Consider the following 21,886-nt stretch of genomic DNA (forward strand, 5'->3'; position numbering starts at 1 on the left):
GGCAGCGTGAGCGTGTGACTCCAACAAGCCCGTGACCAGCCTGGGTCTCTGCAGAGTCCGTGACTTCAGCGGGGACCAGCAGGACTGTGGCAGAGGGGCGCTCGCACTCCCGAGGGCAGCACAGCATGTGTTCAGCAGTGCCTGACTGTAATTAAAGCACGAGAAGGAACGAGAGTGCAAAATTTGTTTGCCGAGTCTAAAATTATCCTCTGGTTTCAGTGCCTCCATCAGGAGGGAGAGGCCTGGGGAGGCTGTTTGTCTTGAGCAGGGAAAGCTCAGCAAGGGTGGAAACTGTCTGTGTCTCATTGTGCGTGGACCAGAGACGTGCGTGTTCTTTCTCTCTGCTAGGTTCATCTCAGCCGGCTCTCTTGCCTTGGGTTTTCTCTCTTAGTTAAGGAGAGGACAGGCTTTGAAGAGTTAAACACCGTACAGATGCCGTGCTCTGTCTCTGGGCCTAGATTCTTCAGATGGGATTTTAGAAATGAATGGTTTGTAGGTCCGTAGTTCTTTTTTATTATTGAAGTATAGTTAATTTGCAATGTTGTGTTACTTTCAGGTGTACAGCAAAGTGATTCAGTTATACATATATATGTATTCTTTTTCAGATTCTTTTCCGTTATAGGTTATTGCAAGATATTGAATATAGTTCCCTGTGCTATATGTAGGTCTGTATTTTTAAATGAGCCTGGTGGGGAGTTCTGTGTTTGGCGGGGACCTGGGCTTCCTTCCTGCCCAGCTGTGGCACCCTTGTTAGCTCAGGCCCAGTGCTTCTCCCTCTGTAAAACCCAGAAGTAGGATGACACCTGCTGTAAATTGACTTCTGACTTTCAACTCTATGATCTGAATGTCCAAACTCTCCCCCAGGACACAAGGCTTGGCCCCCAGGACACAAGGCTTGGCCCCCAGGACACAAGGCTTGGCCCCCAGGGAGGCTTTCCAGACCTGCAGGCACCTCTTTGGAGGCAGACGGTCCCCCATCCAGTCCTGAGCTGTGCCTCTTAGGCAAGTTACTTGGCCCCTCTGAGCCTCATTCTTCAGCTGGAAATTGGAGCTAGTGCCCTCTGTGCAGCCCTAGTCACGCTTCACTTTTCCTGGAATCCAGCAAAATGACTGCCCCACCCCTTCTCAACTCATCCAGCAAGGGGTTCTTCCCTGTGATACGTATTTCAAGCTGGCTTCATTCTTATAAAATGTACAAATCTATGAAGGCCAGCATTAGAGACTTTGCAAGTCGGCCCTGACAGTTTCAGTGGAGAACCTATGATGGGTGAAGAGGCCGCAGGGAATTCCTCCCGGTTGTCTGCCCCGAGGGCGGTGGCACGTGCCTGCGAGGTCCTGAGCAGGCAGCTCTCACTCCGTATTCGTCCAGGGACTCCCAGTTTTCTCACGTCCTATCCTCCTTGACCTCTGCAGCGCCCCTGCTCACCTCCCTTACCTGTCCTCTCAGCTTCCGTCACACCCTCCTCCCAGGACCTCTTCTCATCCCTGTGTTCCTCTTCATGGGGGTCTCCTTTGCTGGTCCCTGTCTCAGGGTGGGTCCTGCACCCCTCTCTTCTCCCTGTACCCTCTCCTAAGCGATCCCATCCATGGCCACACCATCACTTCCCACCCATTGGTCACTGACTTTCAAATGCATCTGTCCAGCCCAGGCTGACTCCCTGGAGGTTAGACTCAAAGAACCAGTGACCTACACAAATCCCGCTTGGATGCCTTAATCCCACCCCATGTGCCACAGTGCTCAGATCCCTGATAAATGATCTCTGATAAATGCACAGTGGTGCCCCTGGGTCCTTCCCAGCCTCATCTCCTGCCCCTTCCTGTTCTCAGTGCCAGCCTCCATGGCCATCACGTTGTCTCGTGGGACAGGTTCCATGCTCTGCCTGCTCTCCCCACCACGTCTCCCTGACGCCCACCTACCCCTCAACTCAGCTCATGTGCTTTCTTCCTCAGGGACCTTGACAGATACCCCTTCCTCCCAGTCAACACTCTTCCAGCTCCACCCCACATCCCCGTCTCATGCCCTCCTAGCTCCTCCCCATCACATGCCCTCCTAGCTCCTCCCCATCACATGCCCTCCTAGCTCCTCCCCGTCACATGCCCTCCTAGCTCCTCCCCATCACATGCCCTCCTAGCTCCTCCCCGTCACATGCCCTCCTAGCTCCTCCCCATCACATGCCCTCCTAGCTCCTCCCCGTCACATGCCCTCCTAGCTCCTCCACCATCACATGCCCTTCTAGCTCCTCCCCATCACATGCCCTCCTAGCTCCTCCCCGTCACATGCCCTCCTAGCTCCTCCCCATCATGTGCCCTCCTAGCTCCTCCCCCATCACATGCCCTCTTAGCTCCTCCCCATCACATGCCCTCCTAGTTCCGCCCCATCACATGTCCTCCTAGCTCCTCCCCCATCACATGCCCTCCTAGCTCTGCCCCATCACATGCCCCCTAGCTCCGCCCCATCACATGCCCTCCTAGCTCCTCCCCCATCACATGCTCCTCTAGTTCTGACCTGAGCAGTGCAGTGTGCTGGGTGTGTTAAAAGAGACACATCCAACATAGTCCTTCCCTCAGGGAGCTGGCAGGAACGGGGCAGACCTGCCCTGGAATCTTAACTCGACCTGCTGAGAAGGCACAGAAGTAATTTGTAATTAACTTGCAGATTCAACAGTTAGTGGATAAGCGTGGTCGGCATTGCCTTCTGGTCCCCGGATGAGAGGCACAGGTGAACAAACATTCTGTGTTCTCGGCCATTCATTTTTTTACCCACGAACATTCCCTGAGTCTTTCCTGTGGGCCAGGTGTTAAGGCTATGAGAAGGAGATGGGGGAGCAGACAGCACTCCTGTGTCCTTGGAAGAATCAGATTCTAGTGCAAGAAACGGAAGTTAACCAATCACACCAATAAATTTAAAATTAAAACTGCTACAAGGAGAAAGGCCAAGGAGGAGAGATATATGGTGGAGTACCAGCACTGTGGGGGGGCAGTCAAGGAGGGCTTCCTGGACAAGGTGGCATTGGAGCTGAGATCTGCGGGAGGAGAAAGATGTTCCAGAAGAGCAGAGAGCCCCCGCAGGGCTCTGCACCAGTAGGAAGCTTACTGGGCTCAGGGAATTTATAAGGAAGTTGATGCCCAAAAGGGCCTTGAGCACCACATTTAAGATCTGGTCTCTCTTCTAAAGGGTATTGCCTACTACAGTGTGACCTTGAGCGAGTTATTTCACTTCTCTGAGCGTTGGTTTCCTCATCCGTAAAGTGGAGGGGATGATGTTACTGCCCTGATGCGGGTGTTTGAGGATTAAAGTACTTAGTGCTGGGAAGTGCTCTTAGCGCTGCCTAATACCAGTAAGTCTTCCACATGCCTTGGTAATTTTAGTAATTGTGATTTTCTCATCACCATCACTCTTCCAGAGGACTGATGTCTTGCTTTGCATCCAAATTAAGCAGTGTTTATCGCCATGGGCATCTGGCAAGGTAATGAGAGAGTTGAGAGCTGCTTCCTGTTGTTGTGCCAGACTCGTCATTGTTTGTCATGTGATCTTGTTTTGTCTAGATTCCAGAATTCTCTGATGGTTTCTGGACGGGGTCCCAGCTGGCATGCTGGACAAATTCTGAAACACCTTGGTCTTATTTCCCTAAAATCTCCATCTACCTGAGAGACGAGAACTCTAGCAGATCATTCCGCATAACTATCCTGCCTCAGGTATGAACTTGGACTGTGTTTTCTCTTTTTAACATGGAACGTGCAAAAGTAAAGCACTTCATGCACAATGAGTGCATTTCGATATCACACCTGTATTAGGTAGCAATTGCCACGATAATGCTGCATAACAAACAACCACAAAATCCAGCGGCTTTAATCAGTGAGCTTATATTTCTGCTCGTGAGTCTGGGCAGGTCTGCTGATCTTGGCTGGCTTGCTCACATGGTCTCTGGTCAGCTGGTGGTTGGCCAGGGATAGGTTGGCCTTGGCTTAGGGTGATCTCCGAAGGCCGCACTTGTGTATCTGGTGGCTCGATTGGTGGAGAGATGGGGCCATTGTCTCTCACCACCCAGTAGCTGCCTCAGACAGTGGCAGCAGGATTCTGTGAGAGAGAAAAGAAACCTGCAGGTGCTCCTGAAGTCGAGGCCCTGGGACTGGCCACCACCTCTTGCACAATGTTTCCCAAACCAGGCCAGGGGCAGCCCAGATAACTGGGGTGGGGATGTAGACACCACCTCCCAATGGGAAAAGCTGCAAGGTCACATCACAACGGTGTGGCTACAAGTGAAGTTAAGAATTGAGGCCATTTTTGCAGAATCTACCACAACATCAATATATGTTTACTTCTGATTTATTTATGAATAGAGACTATAGCACTGGATACTCAGAGATGGAAACATCAGTTTTTCCGTATTCAGTAAATCGTTGATTCCTCCTTCATCCTCAGCATCTTGTTACATAGACCAAGTTCCATCTTCCCCCGTCATGTGTCTCACCTCTTCCTCCCCTTCTCCATGCCCAGAGCCTTCACTCACATCCCCTCTCACTACCACCTCAGGACCCTCCAGCATGCCCTCCACACAACCCCACCCTCTCCTCCTTCTAAAACTATCGCCAGATTCATCTTGCTAAGCCACAGCTCTCCACCCCACTACTGCAGTCCTGGAGGCCTCATTCGCCAGTGTGGCTTTCCGTGACCTCACGGGACCCATGCTGACTCCCCAGCGTATTTCCTGCCGCGCCCTTGACCCTCCACTCTTGGTGGCTCTCCTCCAGCACTGGGTGCCCGCTCCCGTCTCCTCGCCTTTGCTTCCACCAACCCCCCTGCCTGAAATGCCCCCTCCTCCCCACTCCATCTGTGTATCCACATTCTTTCCACCCTTTAGGACCCAGTGCAAACAACCCCTCTTTGTTGAACCTCTGCTGAGCAGAATGGCCCATTTGTGAGCTTGCCCTTCAAACTCATAATGCATGTTTTCTAGTCTACTCATCTGGCCCGGAATCATATCTTCAGGGTAGAGTTTATGCCCTTGGCTTTTTCATTTGACTTCTTTTTTCTCTAATCACACACACACTTATATTTCTTCCCCCATTAAATTCTTAATTCCTTGAAGATGAGAACCATGAGATTTAAAGATCATCCTTCCTTCCCTAGCACTGCCATGTGGTAGAGGGTGGTGCGTAATAATAACTGTTTGTTGAATGGACAGATCAATGTGTCTTTGTTGCAATTTGCTGAATTTGGGATAAAGGAGTGGGAATGGGGGACAGGGAAAGAGGAATAATTTCAGAAGAAAAAAGTAAATGATAATTTGGCTTTTCCCCATTCTCAGCTTTATATGGGGGGAAGTGCATTCCAGAAATGGAGAGCTGTAGGGGAAAGGATTGAAAGCTTTATGAGAAATACAGCCCAACAGAGGACACATATGCTGAGAGCCGGAAGCTTGAGTTATATTCTCAGCACTGCCCTTGACTCACACTATAACTTTGAACAAATCACTTAGCCCTTTCTGTGTCAGTCTCTTTAACTATAAAAGAGAAATAATAATACTTGCCAAAGACGTTTTCAGAAGAGTGCAATATCCTTGGATGAACAGCACTGCATAGAGTGATGTTAGAATGATATGTTTTCAGCATCTTTAAAATAATGTGCTCTTTGTGATTAAATTTTGGTCAGCCCAACAGCAAAATGTGGACATTATTTCATCAATGCGATTTGTAACTAAAGTTGAAATCCAGCTTGAGGACAAAGGTGAATGTGAACTGGAGAATAAATGGCATGTGGGTGAGTCGACAGTCAGGGACTCATAAGAAGTAGGAGGAAAGCAGGCATTCGGGGGAAATCTATAATTATGTCCAGGGCAGGCAGAGCTGAGGGTCCACTGGGGACCGTCAGCCACTTTCAGGGCTGAGCCCTGGGTGAGCGTGAAGATATAATGAGGGATGTTTGGGAGTATTGCATTTAATTTGCATAACTCTGGATAAGAATTCAGTTTTATTCTCACTTACAAGACTGTAGATATCTTTTGGTTAACTTTGACATGTCCACATTTTCACTTTTTAAAAATCTGCTTTCCCGTGTTTTCCTGATTTCTTATTCACCGTCCCAATCCCGTTTGCTTTCCATTGCCTTGTTGAGAAAGGATGGCAGTTATGAACCACTGCCCGATGAGAACTTCACAAGCAACACCCCTAGGAACAGCGCTGGGGGTCCCCTCCTAACACCCCAGCTCTGCCCAACTGAAGCCCTTCCTAACATTCAGGGCAATCATCAAGGCTCCTTGTCACCAAAGTTTTAGAATGAGGCCCCTACCCAGGACCGTTCAGGCATCAGCAGCAGTAGATGGGCAATTGATTGCTAGTGCAGAAGAGTCATGCCAAAAAACAGTGTGTCCATCCCCAAACTATTTTCCAGAAGCACATGGGCTGAATCCTATTTGGCCTGTCTAAAAAAGAAGCCCCCAAGCCCAGCCCACAGGCAAATTCTGATTTTTTTTTCATATAATCCTAAAAACGTAAATAGTTTCAGTCTAAATACCACCAGTTTGTCTATTTATGCTATTTTAGTTAGAAGGCAGGCATTTTATTCTGAGACCCAGCAATACTGGAGCTTTCCCAACATGTTACAAAATTTACAGTCTGGAATTTTTATTGGGATTCAACTGGCACACACACAGAAAGGACAGAGGGAAAGATACAAACTCAGTTTGCATCATGTTTGTATCAGTGTTATCGTTTGCATTTTATTTGGTGATTTTGGGGGGTTTCATTATGGAATTAGTTCATTCAAAGGTAGGAGTGTGTGTTTGTGTGTTCTAGGACCTGCTTACAGAGCCCTAAATGGAAGTGTTTCGGTGGTGGTAGCCTAGTGTATCTGCCACCTTTTCTTAATTTACGTTGACCCTCAGGAGAAGCTGTCTATTTCATCACACTGCTCAAGCTCATTCATTTAATACACATTTGCCGAGGCCCTACTATGTGCCCGGCATATACTAGACGCCTAGGTGCCAAGACTATAGTGAAGAATAGGATGATTCCTTGCCTTGAAGAAGGGTTTACAGACAGGCATCAGTCAGTGCAGGGTTCTAACTGCTGGACTCACCGCCTGGACATGGCAGCTGCTTGACGTCCAGCAGGTTATGACTCTGGGAACAATCCTGGCGTGTCCTTGCTCACCTTCATGCCTTGAGACCCCTTTCCCTCCGGTCTTCCCTGCACGTGGCAAGTGCACTGATGTTCATCTTCCTCACGTGTCAGTTTGATCATGCACGTTTTGATCATGCAGGGAGCATGTGCTGATATTCATCTTTGTATTGCTGGTACTGAGGACAGCGTCTAGACCTTAGTAAGTGCTCAGTAAGTGTTGAGCACGTAGACGACGGATGGATGGACGGACAGATAGACATCTCCTGGAGGGGCGCACCTGTGTACAGTCAGAGGTGGTGTGCATGTTCCTATCACTTCGGCAGTGTTTATCACCAGGCACATGGTCCCAGCCTCTGGACGGCAGGGCTGGTAACATCCCCTCCGTTCTCCGTAGCTCCCAGGGCGCCTCGGAGAGTCTGAGCACACGGCAGCCTCAACAGTTTTGTGACATTGCCTGATTCGTGTTTTTTCTTGTTTGCTCTTTCCTCTTCAACAGCTTTACATTCAGCCCATGATGGGGGCTGGCTTGAATTATGAATGTTACCGATTTGGCATTTCACCTTCCACAAACGCGCTGGTGATTGGTGCTACCGTGATGGAGGGCTTCTATGTGGTCTTTGACAGAGCTCGGAAGAGGGTGGGCTTCGCGGCCAGCCCCTGTGCAGGTAAGCGATGCTTGAATTGGACAGGGGGCCCTCACAAGAGCACCTGATGTCAGATAACTGACTTGGAAGCAGTTCTTGATGATGAATCAGTTGCCATTGAATTCTTTCACTCATGCCTATCTCAGACATCATAGTCTTATCCTCAAAGTGTACTGGGGGATTGTGGAGAGGAATAAGTGAGAATAACGCATGTCAGACTTTTAGTCCAGTGCTTGACACATGGCAAATGTGCAATAAATGTCAGTCCTTGCGGTTATCTCTCGTATTAAACTTAAGACGGCATCTCATACCAGGAATAAAAATACTCTGTGGGGCCTTGGGGATGAATTACAGTTTTTGGACAGTAAAAGCAAAATGAATAAAAAAGAAAATGCATCGATAAGCTGTGTGTATTTTCTTCCTCAAAGATATCCTCGTTATGAAATCAGAGGTAAGTGCCTGTCATTGCTATTTCTAGAAATCCTAAAATCGTGAGTGCATTTTTCTCATAGTATTTTTTTGAAGAGTTGCTATGAGGGTGACACACAGCATTATTCGGTGAAGTCTAGCTTGAGGATTGTGTGGGTCTTCAGAGAAACCAGGAGAGCACAATAAAGTTGATAGGATGGTTAAACCCCTTCCACTTGGAAATGTCACAGAGTCAGCAGCTTGCTTGAAATGAAGTGTTCCCACAGCACACGGTTTAGAGGGAGGTACTTCTGACTGATATAGCCCAAGCTAGCGAGGAGAAGGCAAATCACAGAAGTGGCAGGAGGTGGAGTCGCTGGAGGGATGGAGAAAGCGCGTGCACCAGGGCGGAGGCCGAGAGAGGTGCCGCGCTCAGGGTAGGGTTTCAGAGGACTGAAAATGTCCCAGTACATTGGATTTGGGGTCAGGAACAGAAGGGAATCCCCAAGTTGTACTGGTAACATGCTAAGGGGGAGAACAAGAAATGTGAGGTAGAAAAAGAACTGACAACAAAAAGATAAAACAGAAGAAAAGCAAGGGTTGTAGTGAAATACAAGACTGCCGTGTAGTGAAGGAAAGGGAATATGAATTTGAGGAAGAAAAAAGTCTTAGACAATTAGATGTAGTTGTACGACAGGCAGGGATGCTGGCTGACCATGCTGGTAGCCTGTACTCGGACCGGACCTTCACTCTGATCTAAAACCAGCTGAGGGGTTCGGAGGCAAGCAGGGGAGGTGAGGGTACACAGGCAAAATGCCAAATGATCACAGCTGATTTATTCAGGAGGTGAAGTTTCAGTTCTTATTTCTTACTACCTAAATTGTGGTCTTAAAATAGAGGCCCAGTAAATAAAGCAGGTAAGTGATGCTTCATATTCTTGTTTCAAAAAAAAAAAAAAAAAAAAAGTGTAGAGCTAGAATGTCTAATTCTAAAGAATTTCATGAAAAACTTGAAAATTTGAATAAATTTCTAAATTTAAATGTATTATTAAATATGTTATCAATGATAGTCTGATATGTCTGTCCTGGATGCTAAAATAGATCCAACTTAATAATTTTGGTAAATATTACTTAGCGCCAATGAAAAGGTTAGATACAAGATACATTTGGTATCCTTCAGTCTTGGTGTAATCTTTTGGACACTTTCTATAATAAGAAATATATTTATTATAGTGCTTCCACTGTATTCTATATGGGATATGCCATCTACCTAGATAGCTAAATATATAGAAGCAAGTGTAAGCATATATTGTTTGGTATTAGAGAATAAACTCTGCTTAAAATTACAACAGCTGAATAAAAATTTCACAAATAAAAAAAAAAACAACAACAAAAAAACACGCTGTCTATTCCCACGAAGTAAAATAACAATTTGGAGAACAGAAAAAGAGAAATATTCAATGGAAAAATTAAGTATTAGGCCAATTCATATTCTATATAAATAAAATCATCTAACTCCAGGTACATATTTGATATCTTGCAATATATCTCCTTAAATATCAGTGCAGATTTCTTTGTATTAGTGAACAGGGTTGGAATCCTTGAGACTTGACATTTTTTTTTATCTTAGTCATGAGTAAATGTTTACCTTTCAGCTGTGTATTAACTCTTTCAACCTGTTAGATTATCACTGAAAGAGAGCTTTCTCTGTAGCATTACCTGGGACTGTACAACCTGGAACACCACTGTATCTCCCAACTGTGACTCTTTCCCTTCTTCTAACCCAGAGGACCTGAGAACTACAGCAATTTCCCCACAATTTCTGTTCTCTTGTTAAATACCATTAAAGCAGAGGCTACCGATGGCAACAGCTGTTATATCGTCCACTTTACTTAATACCTCAGAGAGCTTAATCATCGTATGTTTCCCGAGTGAATTACTGTTGGAAATAGTTTAATATTAAGTGTCTCTATGCAGACCGTCTCTTGCACTTCATCATGAATTCTTTGTTAGGTGCTCTTATACAACTTCTTTGGGGCTATTTTTTTTAAAATGTACCTAAGGTCTTGGTACTTAAACATTAGATTTTACCAGCAGTGGGAATATACTCTGATATGTCTCCTCTTTAGTGCAAATTGTTTAGCCATTAAAGTAATTACTTCCCTCAGGGCAGCAATTAGGAGCTAGACAGTGGTCTAAATAAAGCACCACAGTAAGTGGAAGAGATACCCTGCCTTTCTTTTTCTTTTTAAAAGTGTTTATTTTTAAGTTATAGCATGTTTTAAATAACAAAATGTTTTCAATTGCAAGAAATCATGTTATTATGTACACACTTGGGAACACCCAGATCGAACAAATGCTAACATTTTGTTATGTTTTCTTCAAAAATTTTTCATAGAAATAAAAATAAATATAGCCCCATGCCAATTCCTTCCCCAGAATTACTCTTTATCCTGAAATTTGTGTATATTCTTCTCCTAATTACCGCACACTTATAATTTCACTTCGTGGTTATAACTACCTTGGATTAGTTATCCATTGCTGTATAACAATTACCCCCAATTTAGCAGCATTCCATGGCCTTGTGCAGGTGCCTAGGGTCAGGAATTGAGAGGGGGCGTAGCTGGTGGTTCTGGCCCATGGTCTCTTGTGAGGCTGCAGCCACCTGAAGGCTGGAGGGTCCACTTCCAAGTTCACCCACGTGGTTGTTGGCAGGAGTCCTCTTTCCTCACCATCTGGACCTCATCACTGGCCTGCCTGAATGTCCTCAAGGTAGGACACTGATCACCCCAGAGCAAGTGATCCCAGAGAGAGGGAGAGGGAGAGGGAGGGAGGGAGGGAGGGAGAAGGGGGAGAGAGAGAGAGAGAGAGAGAGAGAGAGAGAGCGAGCGAGCACGCAAAAGAGTCCCCAAGACAGAAGCCACAGCCCTTTTATAACCTAATCTCAGAAGTGCCGTGCTATCACTTCTGCCTGCTCTTCTGGTCACACAGAGCAACCCTGGTTCTGTACTACTTGGGAGGGGACTACACGGAGTAGATATCAGGCAGCAGGGATCACTGGGGGTCATTTTAGAACCTGCCTACTGTATACTTATAAATGAGTACCTATACCAAAACATAGGTTGGTTTGTTTTGGTGTTTTGGTATTTTTTAATTTATATGAATGCCTTAGTGCTGTGCATATTCCTTGTCAACTTGCCCTGATTGCTCAACTTTACATTTGGTAGAATTTCCATGTTGAAATGAGTACTAGGTCATTCATTTTGACTGCTGTGTAGTATTCCATTGTGAGAATATACCCAGATTATTTACCCACTCTGGCCTTGAGTAACATTTGGGTCGTTTCTGATATTTCAACTGCGTTGAACATCTTTGTGCACGTGAATGAGATCTTCTGGAAATGGAATTTCTAGGTGATTTGCTATGCCAGCCTTCAGTGTTACTGGCTGCTGACTAATTTGTCTTCCAAGTAGCTGGAACACCAAAGTTATACAAGAATTTTCATTCCCTCAGAGTATTATCATATTTGTTTTGTTTTGTTTTCTTTTTTGCCAATATGTGTGTGAAATAGTGCTACATTTTAATTAATTGCTCCTGAGATGACATAACTTTTGATATGTTTATGGGATGGTTAAGCTTTTTCTCTGATAGTGAATTTTTCTATTAACAGCTTGTGCACATTTTTCTAATTATTTTTTATTGACATACATAAGTTCTTTATATATTTTAGATACTAATTTTCTGGGTTATATGCATGGCACATATTTTCTCCTAATCTCTCTGGCTTTTCTTGGTTTTTGTGTCTTTTATTTACATTTTTAATTTAATGAAGTAAAATTTACTAATCCCTTTTTATAGCCTCTATTCTGTACTTTATTTGAGAAAGTCTTCCTTTCTCTAAAAAAATAGAGATTATTTTTCTTCTAAAGGTACTTTATACTTTTGTTTCATTTTCTTCTAAAATGTGAAGTGGGAATCTAATTTTTATGAGGCCACTGAATTTTCTCAGCATCATTTATTGAATATATGTTTTCCCACTTACTTTTTCAATATTTTCTTTTAAAAAAATTTAATATACAAAAAAGACTAAAAATAATACAGTAACGTCCTGCATACTGACCATCTAGACTTAATTTTAACATTTTGCCATGTATCAGTATGTGTATATGTATATATATATTTTTTGCTGAACCATTTGCAAATAAGTTGCAGATATCATGACATTTCACCCCTAAATATTTCATTGTTCATCTCTTAAAAATAAGTACATTCTCCTACCTAACCATAATATCAATATGACACCTAAAAAGGTAACAATATTTACCTAATATAATATCTAAGCCATATTCAAATTTCCCCAGTTGTCCCAAAAATGTTTTCCTTACCTTTTATTTTTTTTTGAAGGCCAGTTGTATTATAGAATGTATCATACTCAGATTCATCTGAGTATTTCCTGATGGTATCATTTAACATTTTTGTTTAATATCATATTCATATTTCCTGGAAACTTAGGACTAGAGGCTTGATTAGATTCAGGTTAAATATTTTTTGCAAGTTACCTACTGAATTTTAATAATTTCTTTGTCATGTATATATATCTGGGTCTATTTCTGAGCATTCTATCCTGTCCCAACAGGGATAGTTGTGTATCTCTGTGCTATAACATATGGTTTTAATTTCTGTAGTTTATAATAAGATTCAATATCTGGTAGGTGTTTGACTCTTCTCCTTATTCTTCTTTAAAATTGTCCTGGCTACTTTTATCCTGTTATTCAGCTTGTCAAGATCCCTGAAGAATCATATTGAGATTTTGATCAGAACTACATTGAATTTATAGATTAACTTGAGAAGACATCAAATTTGTACTGTATGAGTCTTTCCCCCATGAATGTGCTAAATCTCATTTGTTTAGGTCATCTTTGATGTCCTACAGCAAGGTCCTGTGGTTTTCTCTAAAAAGGTCTTACATGTATACTTATTACTAGATACCTCTTAGCGCTTACTGTTATTTTAGATGAGATTATTTAAAATTGTATTTTCTAATGGATTATTTGGTATACAGGCTTTCCATTTTATTGTGTAGTAATCTTCTACACAAGGCGTCCAGCCGCCTTGCTGAATTCTCCGTTTTTTAAAGTTGTTAGAATCACTTGGATTCTCTTTGGAAAGGTAGATGATCTGCAAATAATACGCTTTTTAGCATTTCTAATCTTTTATCTTTTAGTTATTTTTCTTTTTCTGATGCTTTTAGAGACACTATTGAACAGAAAATGGTGATGGACATTTCTCCTTACTTTAATGGGGGTGATTAAAATACTTCACCATTGAGCATAATGGATGGGTTGGGTTTGTGGAAGTCCCTTCCAATCCTCAATTAAGGGATTCCTAGTTGCTGACATTGTTTAGTATGAATTTTAAAAAGCTGCTCAACAGTTTCTACTAATGTTAAACATACTCCTACTCAGTGACCCAGCAAATTTCACTCTTAGCTATATGCAAAGGAGAAATGAATGTGTATGTCCACTGAAAGACTTGACCAGAAACAGCTTTATCCATAAAACTAACCAAAGTGCTGCACTCATGATACTTACATAAAACTATCATTTTCATCAAACTAAAAACAGTCCAAAGTCCTTCAAAGGAGAATGGATGAATAAATGGTCATCTTTCCATTCACTGGGACACTACACAGCAATTTTCTTTCTGCTGCAGAATGTACTTTAGGATTTCTCTTATAAAAGTCTGTGAAAGGTAATTTTTATTTTGCCACACCTCTTGAATCATAATTTAGCTGTGTGTGGAATTTAGGTCAACCGTTTTCCCTTAGTGTTCTGGAGATGCTGTTTCATTACTCTCCTGCTTCATAATTGCTGGTGAAAAGAGGCCAGTGAGTTTCAGTTGTTATACCTTTAAGGGTAATCTATTCCTTCTCTCTGGGTGCTGTTGAGACTTCTTTTATTTTAAATTTTTAGTGTTCTGAACTTTCACCATGATATATCTAGATATAGATTATTTTTTCATCTTGCTCAAGACTCATTGTGCACTCTGATTCTGATAACTCATGTTCTTTGTCATCAACCCTAGAAAATTCTCAGCTGTATCTCCACACCCATTCTTCTACTCTCGTCTAATCTCCTATGAAATAAATTTTGGGAGTTCTCGTTATTTCCTCCATAACCCTTGACCTTTCATTCATATTTTCTTTGCTGCGTTTTGTGTAGTTTCCTCAGGTACATCTTATATTGGTCTAGTTCTCTCTTCAGCTGTGTTCGATCTATTTAACCTATTCTGTGAGTTTTAAATTATATTGACCGTATTTTTCATTTTCAGAAATTCTATTTTGTACTTTCTCAAATGTACTAGTTTACTTTTCTGTAGTGTCCTGTAATAATTTTGTTGTGGCTTGTATTTCCTTTATCTCCTTTATCATTTTTTATTTAATTTTAAAAAACGGCTGGGTAATATTCAAAAGGTACAGTGATTTATACAGCACCCCACTCTCTCAGATTCAATCACATGAGTACATAAAATCTTCCCTCGTTATTACTTTTTTGAGCCTCATGATCTCCTATTGTATGAGTGTTTCCTAATTTGTTTAATTAATCCTTATTGATAGGCATTTATGTTGTTTCTAATCTTTTGTTGTTACAACAGTGCTGCAATGGATACCGTTTATATGTGTCTATTCACAGATAAGAAAGTATACTTCCAGGTTGGATAACTAGAAATAGAATTACTGGGTTGAAGGGTGTATCATTTGTAATCTTGGTGAATATTGTCACATTGCTTTCCATAGAGGTTATACTCGCTAATACCTGACTATACTAGTTCTCTAGCAATGTATGTGATGGCCTGTTTCTCCAGTCCGACTCACCAAAATAGTGACACACTTTGGGGAATTCTGCCAATCTGATAGGTGAAGAATGATTATCTCAGTGCAGTTTTAATTGTATTGCTTTATATGGGTGAGGTTGAGTTTCTTTTCATATATCTAAGGGTGTTTGTTTTTCCTTTTCTGTGATCTATGCACTCCTATCTTTTCCCCATTTTTTTCTGTTGGGTTTTTAGTTTTTGGTGTCAATTTTTAAGAGCTCTTTATGTCTTCATTTGTCTGGAGAAAGAAAAGCTAAAATTCATATCTCAATCGGAAATTATTTTTAAACTTTGCTTCTGATGAATTTTAGTGTAAAAAATGTTTACTTTTATGCATGTAAATATATCAGTCTTTTGCTTTAAGTTTCTTGGGTTTAATGTCCCTTTTAAAATTACCTTTCTCACTAAAATTATTTTGTGAGTTATTTAAGTATATACTTTTATGTTTGATTTCCCTTGGCATAGAATGTACAGATTAAATCTTTTCTCCCCAAGATGACTATCAGATTGTTTCTATAACATTTATCAAATGATCTATCTTTTCTTGACTAATTTGAAATCCCACTATTATTGCACACCAAATTCGAGTAAATATTTGGGAGATACATATTTATTTCTGGGTTCCCTATTTTGTTCCATTGGTATGTTGTATAGTATTAGTTTCCTTGTACTGTTCTTTTTTCAGAACTTCCCTGCTATTCTTAATTTTCTTTTCCTTTATGAAATTTTGAATCAGCTTGTTAGTTAAAGAAATAATCTTGTTGGTATTTTAGTGAGTTTTTAATCCCTTTAAACACAGCTGTTGTATAATGCAAGCAGATTGTTGTATTTTCTATCATTAATAGAGAACTGATCTCCTTGTTTTTGTGTCTGCTGACTGTTCTCTCCTGGTGGACTTTTTTTCTCACTTGGTTTGTAATTTTTTGTTGTGAGCTTATCTTTAGTGAGAGTGTTTTTTTGTTTTTTTGTTTTTTTCCCAATCTGAGAGAGTTCAGTGCACTTTGGGTTGTAAAAAATGTTCCTATAAAGCAATTTGCACTTTTCTGTTGAGTGTTTTTCAAACCATGAGAAGTATAGTGTTTCTACACCAAGTTGTGTAAATTTAGATGCCGGCCATGATTGAGGTATTGGTTTTGAGGTTCTGCTTCTCATGGGACAGTCTTTCTTGCCCTCAGCTTCCACCCTCCTCAAACCTCAGACAGAGTCAGGCTTCCTTGTTGGTAGAGTTTTCCTGGCTGCCTGTACTTATGGGCCAGACTTTTGCTGTCATGTCATCTCTAGCACCCCTGTCCTTGGTGCTGGGGTCAAGTCTTCTGCCCACCTCCAACTCGTTGGGAATTGGAACCCAGCCCTAGGGCCTATTTCTGAGCTCAGCTACAAATTTAAAATTAAGGGTTGTTTTTGTCCTCTTTTCTGTGTGTTATAGCAGGAGAAAGTTCTACCTTTGCACCAACCAGAACTTGAAAATCTTGGGGAGCTGCCCTTCTCCCCTAGTGTCTTTATTTTGGTTTTCATAATAATCTGTGTTTGTCAGACAACACTTAGCTTACGGGATTAGGCTTCTCTATAAGGGTTGGGGTGGGAAAGAAGGCAGTGAGTGGGAGCTCTTTGATTAGAATCTCCTGGGGAGCTTTTTAAACTATGCATGGTCTACATCCTCACCTCTTTTTTCAGCCAAGGTATACAAGAATGGTGGTGGGTGGGTGCGTGATGGGTATTTTGGAAAAAGATCCCCAGATGCTTCTCTTCTTCTGCCCCTGCTTCTCCTCAACTCACCCTCCACTCCTACGGACAGTCACTATTCTAGTCTCAGATCAGAGCCAGATAAACAAGGTGGCAGTCGTGGCGTGTCATGGAGATGGCCAGCCTGCGTCTGCAGCACATAGTCGCACGTACCTGGAACAGGTACCGGGGGCTGGAGCACATTCACCTGCCTCTGTTGCCTGGACCAAATGTCCTATAGCTAGGAAAATAGTAGCGTGTTAAAATTGACAACTTTCTCTTAATGTATCCAAAGCTTCTGAAACACCACCCATCTCTTTTTATAGATTGAGACATTTAGCACCCAAGAACTGTATAGATTTCAGCTTAGACAATTTGAGACACATCATGGATTGTGGCAGTCGTTTAACTGTGAATTTTCTTTGCGGCAGGTTGAAACTGGATATTCTGGTTCATGTTTAAAAATAGGAAAGTTAGCTGTTAAGAACAGAGTCTCAGAGATATGCCTCTGCCATCTACTTAGAGTACAACCAAAAGATGCCAAAGCCAAGGGCCCCCAAAGACATAGATTAGGCAGCCCTGCTTCCTCATTTTACAGAAAAGAACACTGAGGCTTTGGGATGGTAAGTGGCTTCACATGGTTGCAGAGCAAAACGGTACTGAATCCATTGCGCCGGTCCTATAATTCCAGGACACTCTTCCAAGTAAACCACGTCCACTCAGAAAGCATCTCAGTACCAACTAATCCATGGGAGGGGACGGGTCACTTCATTTTGTATGCTGTGGTGGAAAAGACCCGACCATCATAATTCTTATAGTTGGTAGAGGAGCTGTCTTCCTCAGGCACTCATTATCAGCTGGGTCCTGACCTTCTAGGAGACAAGACAGAAAATGCATAATTAAAATTTTAACCCAAGCCCTTGATGAAAGAATTTAATGTAACAGTGTATTAACAGCTGACATTTAGTAAACACTGACCTTAGTGCAGGCACCCTGCTGAGTGCTTAACTCCTATTGACTTGGTTATATACACAACAAGACTCTGCTATTATTGGCTTCACTTTACAGATGGGGAAACTGCGGGGCAAAGAAGTTCAGTAACTTGACCAAAATGACACAGCTCAGAAGCGGCAACTAGGACTTGCCCCCCAGGGACCATGCTCTTAGCCACAGCACACTATGGCCTCTCATAAATAGATCCAACGTGAAAAGTGAAAATCTGTTCTGTGACCACAGAATTAGTAGTATGTGTAATAAATGCACAGGCTTTTCAGTGAATGGCATTTCTAGAAAATACTCTTCAGAAGTAATTTTAAATCAACTTTCTGTTAACATTGGGTGGCTGGTTAGCAAATGTGAGAAGGCTGTTGTTTCCAGATAATACATTATGTCTGACAACCTTAAATTGGGGCTAGTTCTCAAAAACTTTTTAAAAAATACATAACTTTTCTGATTATAAAAATAATACATGTACATTAAAGAAAATTTGATGATGTTGGGTTTGTTTTTTTTTACTATTTTTATTGTATTTGTATATATGTACAGATGGTCCTAGATTTATGGTGGTTTGACTTGAGAGTTTTTGACTTTGTGATGGTGTGAAAGCCATATGCATTCAGTAGAAAGCTTACCTTGAGGTGTGGATTTTGATCTTCGGCTGAGCTAGCAATATGCTGTCGATGCTGTTGGGACGCTGGGCGGCGGCAGCCCCAGATGCCAGTCCGCCCCGCAATCTCCAGGGTAAACAACCGATGACACGCTTAGAACCATTCTGTACCCAGACAGCCATTCTGTTTTTCACTTTCAATACAGTAGTCAGTAAATTACAGGAGATATTCAACACCTTATTATAAAATAGGCTTTGTATCAGATGATTTTGCCCACCTGTAGGCTAATGTTAAGTGTTCTAATGTAAGTGTTCTGAGCACTGTTAAGGTAGGCTAGGCTCAGCTACGATGTTCAGTAGGTCAGGTGTATTAAATGCATTTTGACTTAATGATATTTTCAACTCATCATGGGTTTACTGGGCTGTAACCCCATCATAAATCTAGGCAGATGTGTGTGTGTCTCATATATGGAAACATGTATAAACTTGGGCGTTCCACTTGAAGAACAATACTAAAATACTAAAATCCCTAGGTACCTAGCAGAGCTGGCGTTGGTTTTGTTTTTCTTTTTTAACCTAAATGCAATCATTTCACATGTGTTATTCTTTGACATACTTTTTTGACTGCCTTGTTCTTTTGATTTTTTGAAAGCGTCATTGAGATATAATTGGTATGAAATGAGCCATTTGCGTTATAGGGTACAATTTGGTAAGTTTTACATTAGGTGTGCAACCTGAAAACCATCCCCACACACAAGATGATAAACATTTTCATCATGCCCCAAAGTTTCCTTGTACTTTTCTGTCCTTCCTGCCCCCCAGCCCTTGCTGCCTCCGACCCCAACCCCAGGTAGCCACTGATCTGCCTTCTGTCACTATAGATTACTTTTCACTTTTTAGAATATCATATAAATGGAATCATAGCATGCATTCCTTTTTGTCTGACTTCTTTCACTCAGCATAATTATTTTGAGATTGATTTCTTTTTTTCATGTATCAGTAGTTCATTCATGTTTATGCTGAGCAATGCTCAATTGCATAGATATATCATAATTGGTTTACCCCTGTCACCTGTTGAACTTTTGGGTTGTTTCCGGGTTTTTTTGGCTATTATAAATAAAGCTGCTCTGAAAATTAGTGTAGAAGCCCTTGGACATAATTTTCATTTCTCCTGAGTAAATACCTAGGAGTGGAATGGCTGAGTCATAGGAGAGGGATAGATTTCACTTCCTAAGAAATTGCCAAACTGTTTTTCAGAGATGGCTGTGTCATTTTCCATTTCCACCAGCTGTGTATGAGAGTTTCAGTGCCTCTACATCCTCACCAACATTTGATATGGTCCATCTTTTTCATTTTAATAGGTAGTTAGTTGTATCTTATTGTGGTTTAAATTTGCATTTCCCTAATGACTCATGGTCTTGAACATCTTTTCATGTGCTTATGTGCCATTTACACATTTTCTCTGGTGAAGTGTCTTTTCACATTTTCTTGCCCATTTTTGTATTGAGTTGTTTTCTTATTTTTGAGTTTTCAGAGTTCTTTATATTCAGAATACAAATCCTTTATCAAAAATGTGACTCGCAAATATTTTCTCCCAGTCTTTTCAGTCTCTTAATATTGTCTTTCAAAGAGGACAGGTTCTTAATTTTGATGAAATAAAATTTATCAGTATTTTTCTTTTATACATTGTGCTTTTTGGTGTTAGAGCTAAGAAATTTTTTGCCTACCTCAGTGACACAAAGATTTCCTCCTGTGTTTTTTCTAGACATTTTATAGTTTTAGAAATGTGTTATTTAGTTTCCAAATATTTAGGGATTTTCCAGCTATCTTTTAGTTGTTGATGTATAGTTCCACTGTTGCCAGAGAACATAGTATGAATTGAATCTTTTAAAATTTATTGAAACTTGTAGTGTGGCCCAGAATACGGTCTATCTTGGTAAATGTCCTATGTGCTCTTGAAAACAATGTATATACTGCTGTGTGGGTGGAGTATTCTGTAATTGTCAAATTGATTGATAGAATCGTTCAGGTTATCTGTATCCTTACTTATTTTCTGTCTCCTTGCTCTATTATTGAGAAAAGGATGTTGAAATCTCTGAGTATATTTGTGAAGTTGTCTATTCCTCCTTTTGCACTTTTACCATTCTTCTTTTACATATTTTGAAATTCTGTTGCTAGAGGCAGAAATTATGTCATATTTATGAATTGAACATTTTATCATTATGAAATTACCATGTTTATCTGATAATCCTCTGCTCTGGATCTACTCTGTCTGATACTAATATAGCCACTCTGGGTTTCTTTTTATCAGCGTTAGCATGATACATCTTTTTCCATCCTATGACTTTTAACATAATTGAGTATTTACATTTAAAGTAGGCTTCTTGTAAGCAGCCTATAGTTTGGTCTTGCTTTTTATCTAGTTTGACAATCTCAGTTTTTCAACTGGGGTGTTTAGACCAGACTTCAGCAAACAGCAACCAGCAGGCTATATCTGGCACGTAGCCTGCTTTTCTATGGCCCATGAACTAAGAATGGTTTTTACATTCTTAAAAGGTTGTTTAAAAAAATCGAAAGGAATATGTGATAGAAATCATGTATGACCCAAAAAACCTAACATGTTAACATGGTCCTTTATGGAAAAAGTCCACAAACCCCTAGTGTAGACTATTTATATTTAATGTGATGATTGATATGGTTTGGTTTAAGTCTGCAGTCTTGCTATGTGTTTTCTCTATCTTATCTGTTCTTTCTTTCCCTTTTTTCTCTTTCTGCCTTTTTTTTTTTTTTTTTTTTTGGCTGCATTGGGTCTTTGTTGCTGCATACAAGCTTTCTCTAGTTGCGGTAAGCGGGGGCTACTCTTCGTTGCGGTGCGCAGGCTTCTCATTGCAGTGGCTTCTCTTGTTGCAGAGCATGGGCTCTAGGCACACGGGCTTCAGTAGTTGTGGCACGTGGGCTCAGTAGTTGTGGCTCACGGGCTCTAGAGCACAGGCTCAGTAGTTGTGGCACACGGGCTTAGTTGCTCCGCAGCACGTGATATCTTCCTGTAGCAGGGCTTGAACCCATGTCCCCTGCATTGGCAGGTGGATTCTTAACCACTGCGCCGCCAGGGAAGCCCCTCTGCCTTCTTTTGAATTGAGCATTTTTTTCCCCTTGTTTATTAGCTATGACTCTTTGCTACGTTATTTTAGTGGCTCTAGGGTTTGTAGTATCCACATTTACCTTATCACATCTACCACTTCCTGAGTAAAAGAACCTACACAGTGTACTTCTCTTTCTCCCCTCTGTCATTTGTGCAGTTATTGTCATACATATTACTTAGATGTGTGTTACAAACCACCCAATATATTGTTCTTATTTTTGCTTTAATCAGTCAGTTATCTTTTTAAATATTTAAAGTTAGAAATGAAGATTTTACAATTGCCTACATAGTTACAATTTATAGTGTTTCCACCTGATATCATTTTTCTTCTGCTGGAAGGGTTTCCTTTAGTTTATTTTATAGTGGAGCT

At 41.4% G+C, this 21,886-nt stretch overlaps 1 protein-coding gene across 2 annotated transcripts in view; it reads left to right on the forward strand.

The window, feature by feature from the left end:
• Positions 1-21,886, forward strand: part of BACE2 (beta-secretase 2) — a 122,068-nt gene that overhangs the window by 64,818 nt on the left and 35,364 nt on the right. For both annotated transcript variants that reach the window (XM_059921595.1, XM_059921594.1), the window contains exons 7-8: positions 3,547-3,696; positions 7,619-7,787. In XM_059921595.1, coding sequence (XP_059777578.1) covers positions 3,547-3,696; positions 7,619-7,787 — 319 coding nt within the window. The remainder of the gene's footprint in view (positions 1-3,546; positions 3,697-7,618; positions 7,788-21,886) is intronic.

Source organism: Balaenoptera ricei, chromosome 4 (assembly GCF_028023285.1).
Source record: "Balaenoptera ricei isolate mBalRic1 chromosome 4, mBalRic1.hap2, whole genome shotgun sequence".
NCBI lineage: Eukaryota > Metazoa > Chordata > Mammalia > Artiodactyla > Balaenopteridae > Balaenoptera > Balaenoptera ricei.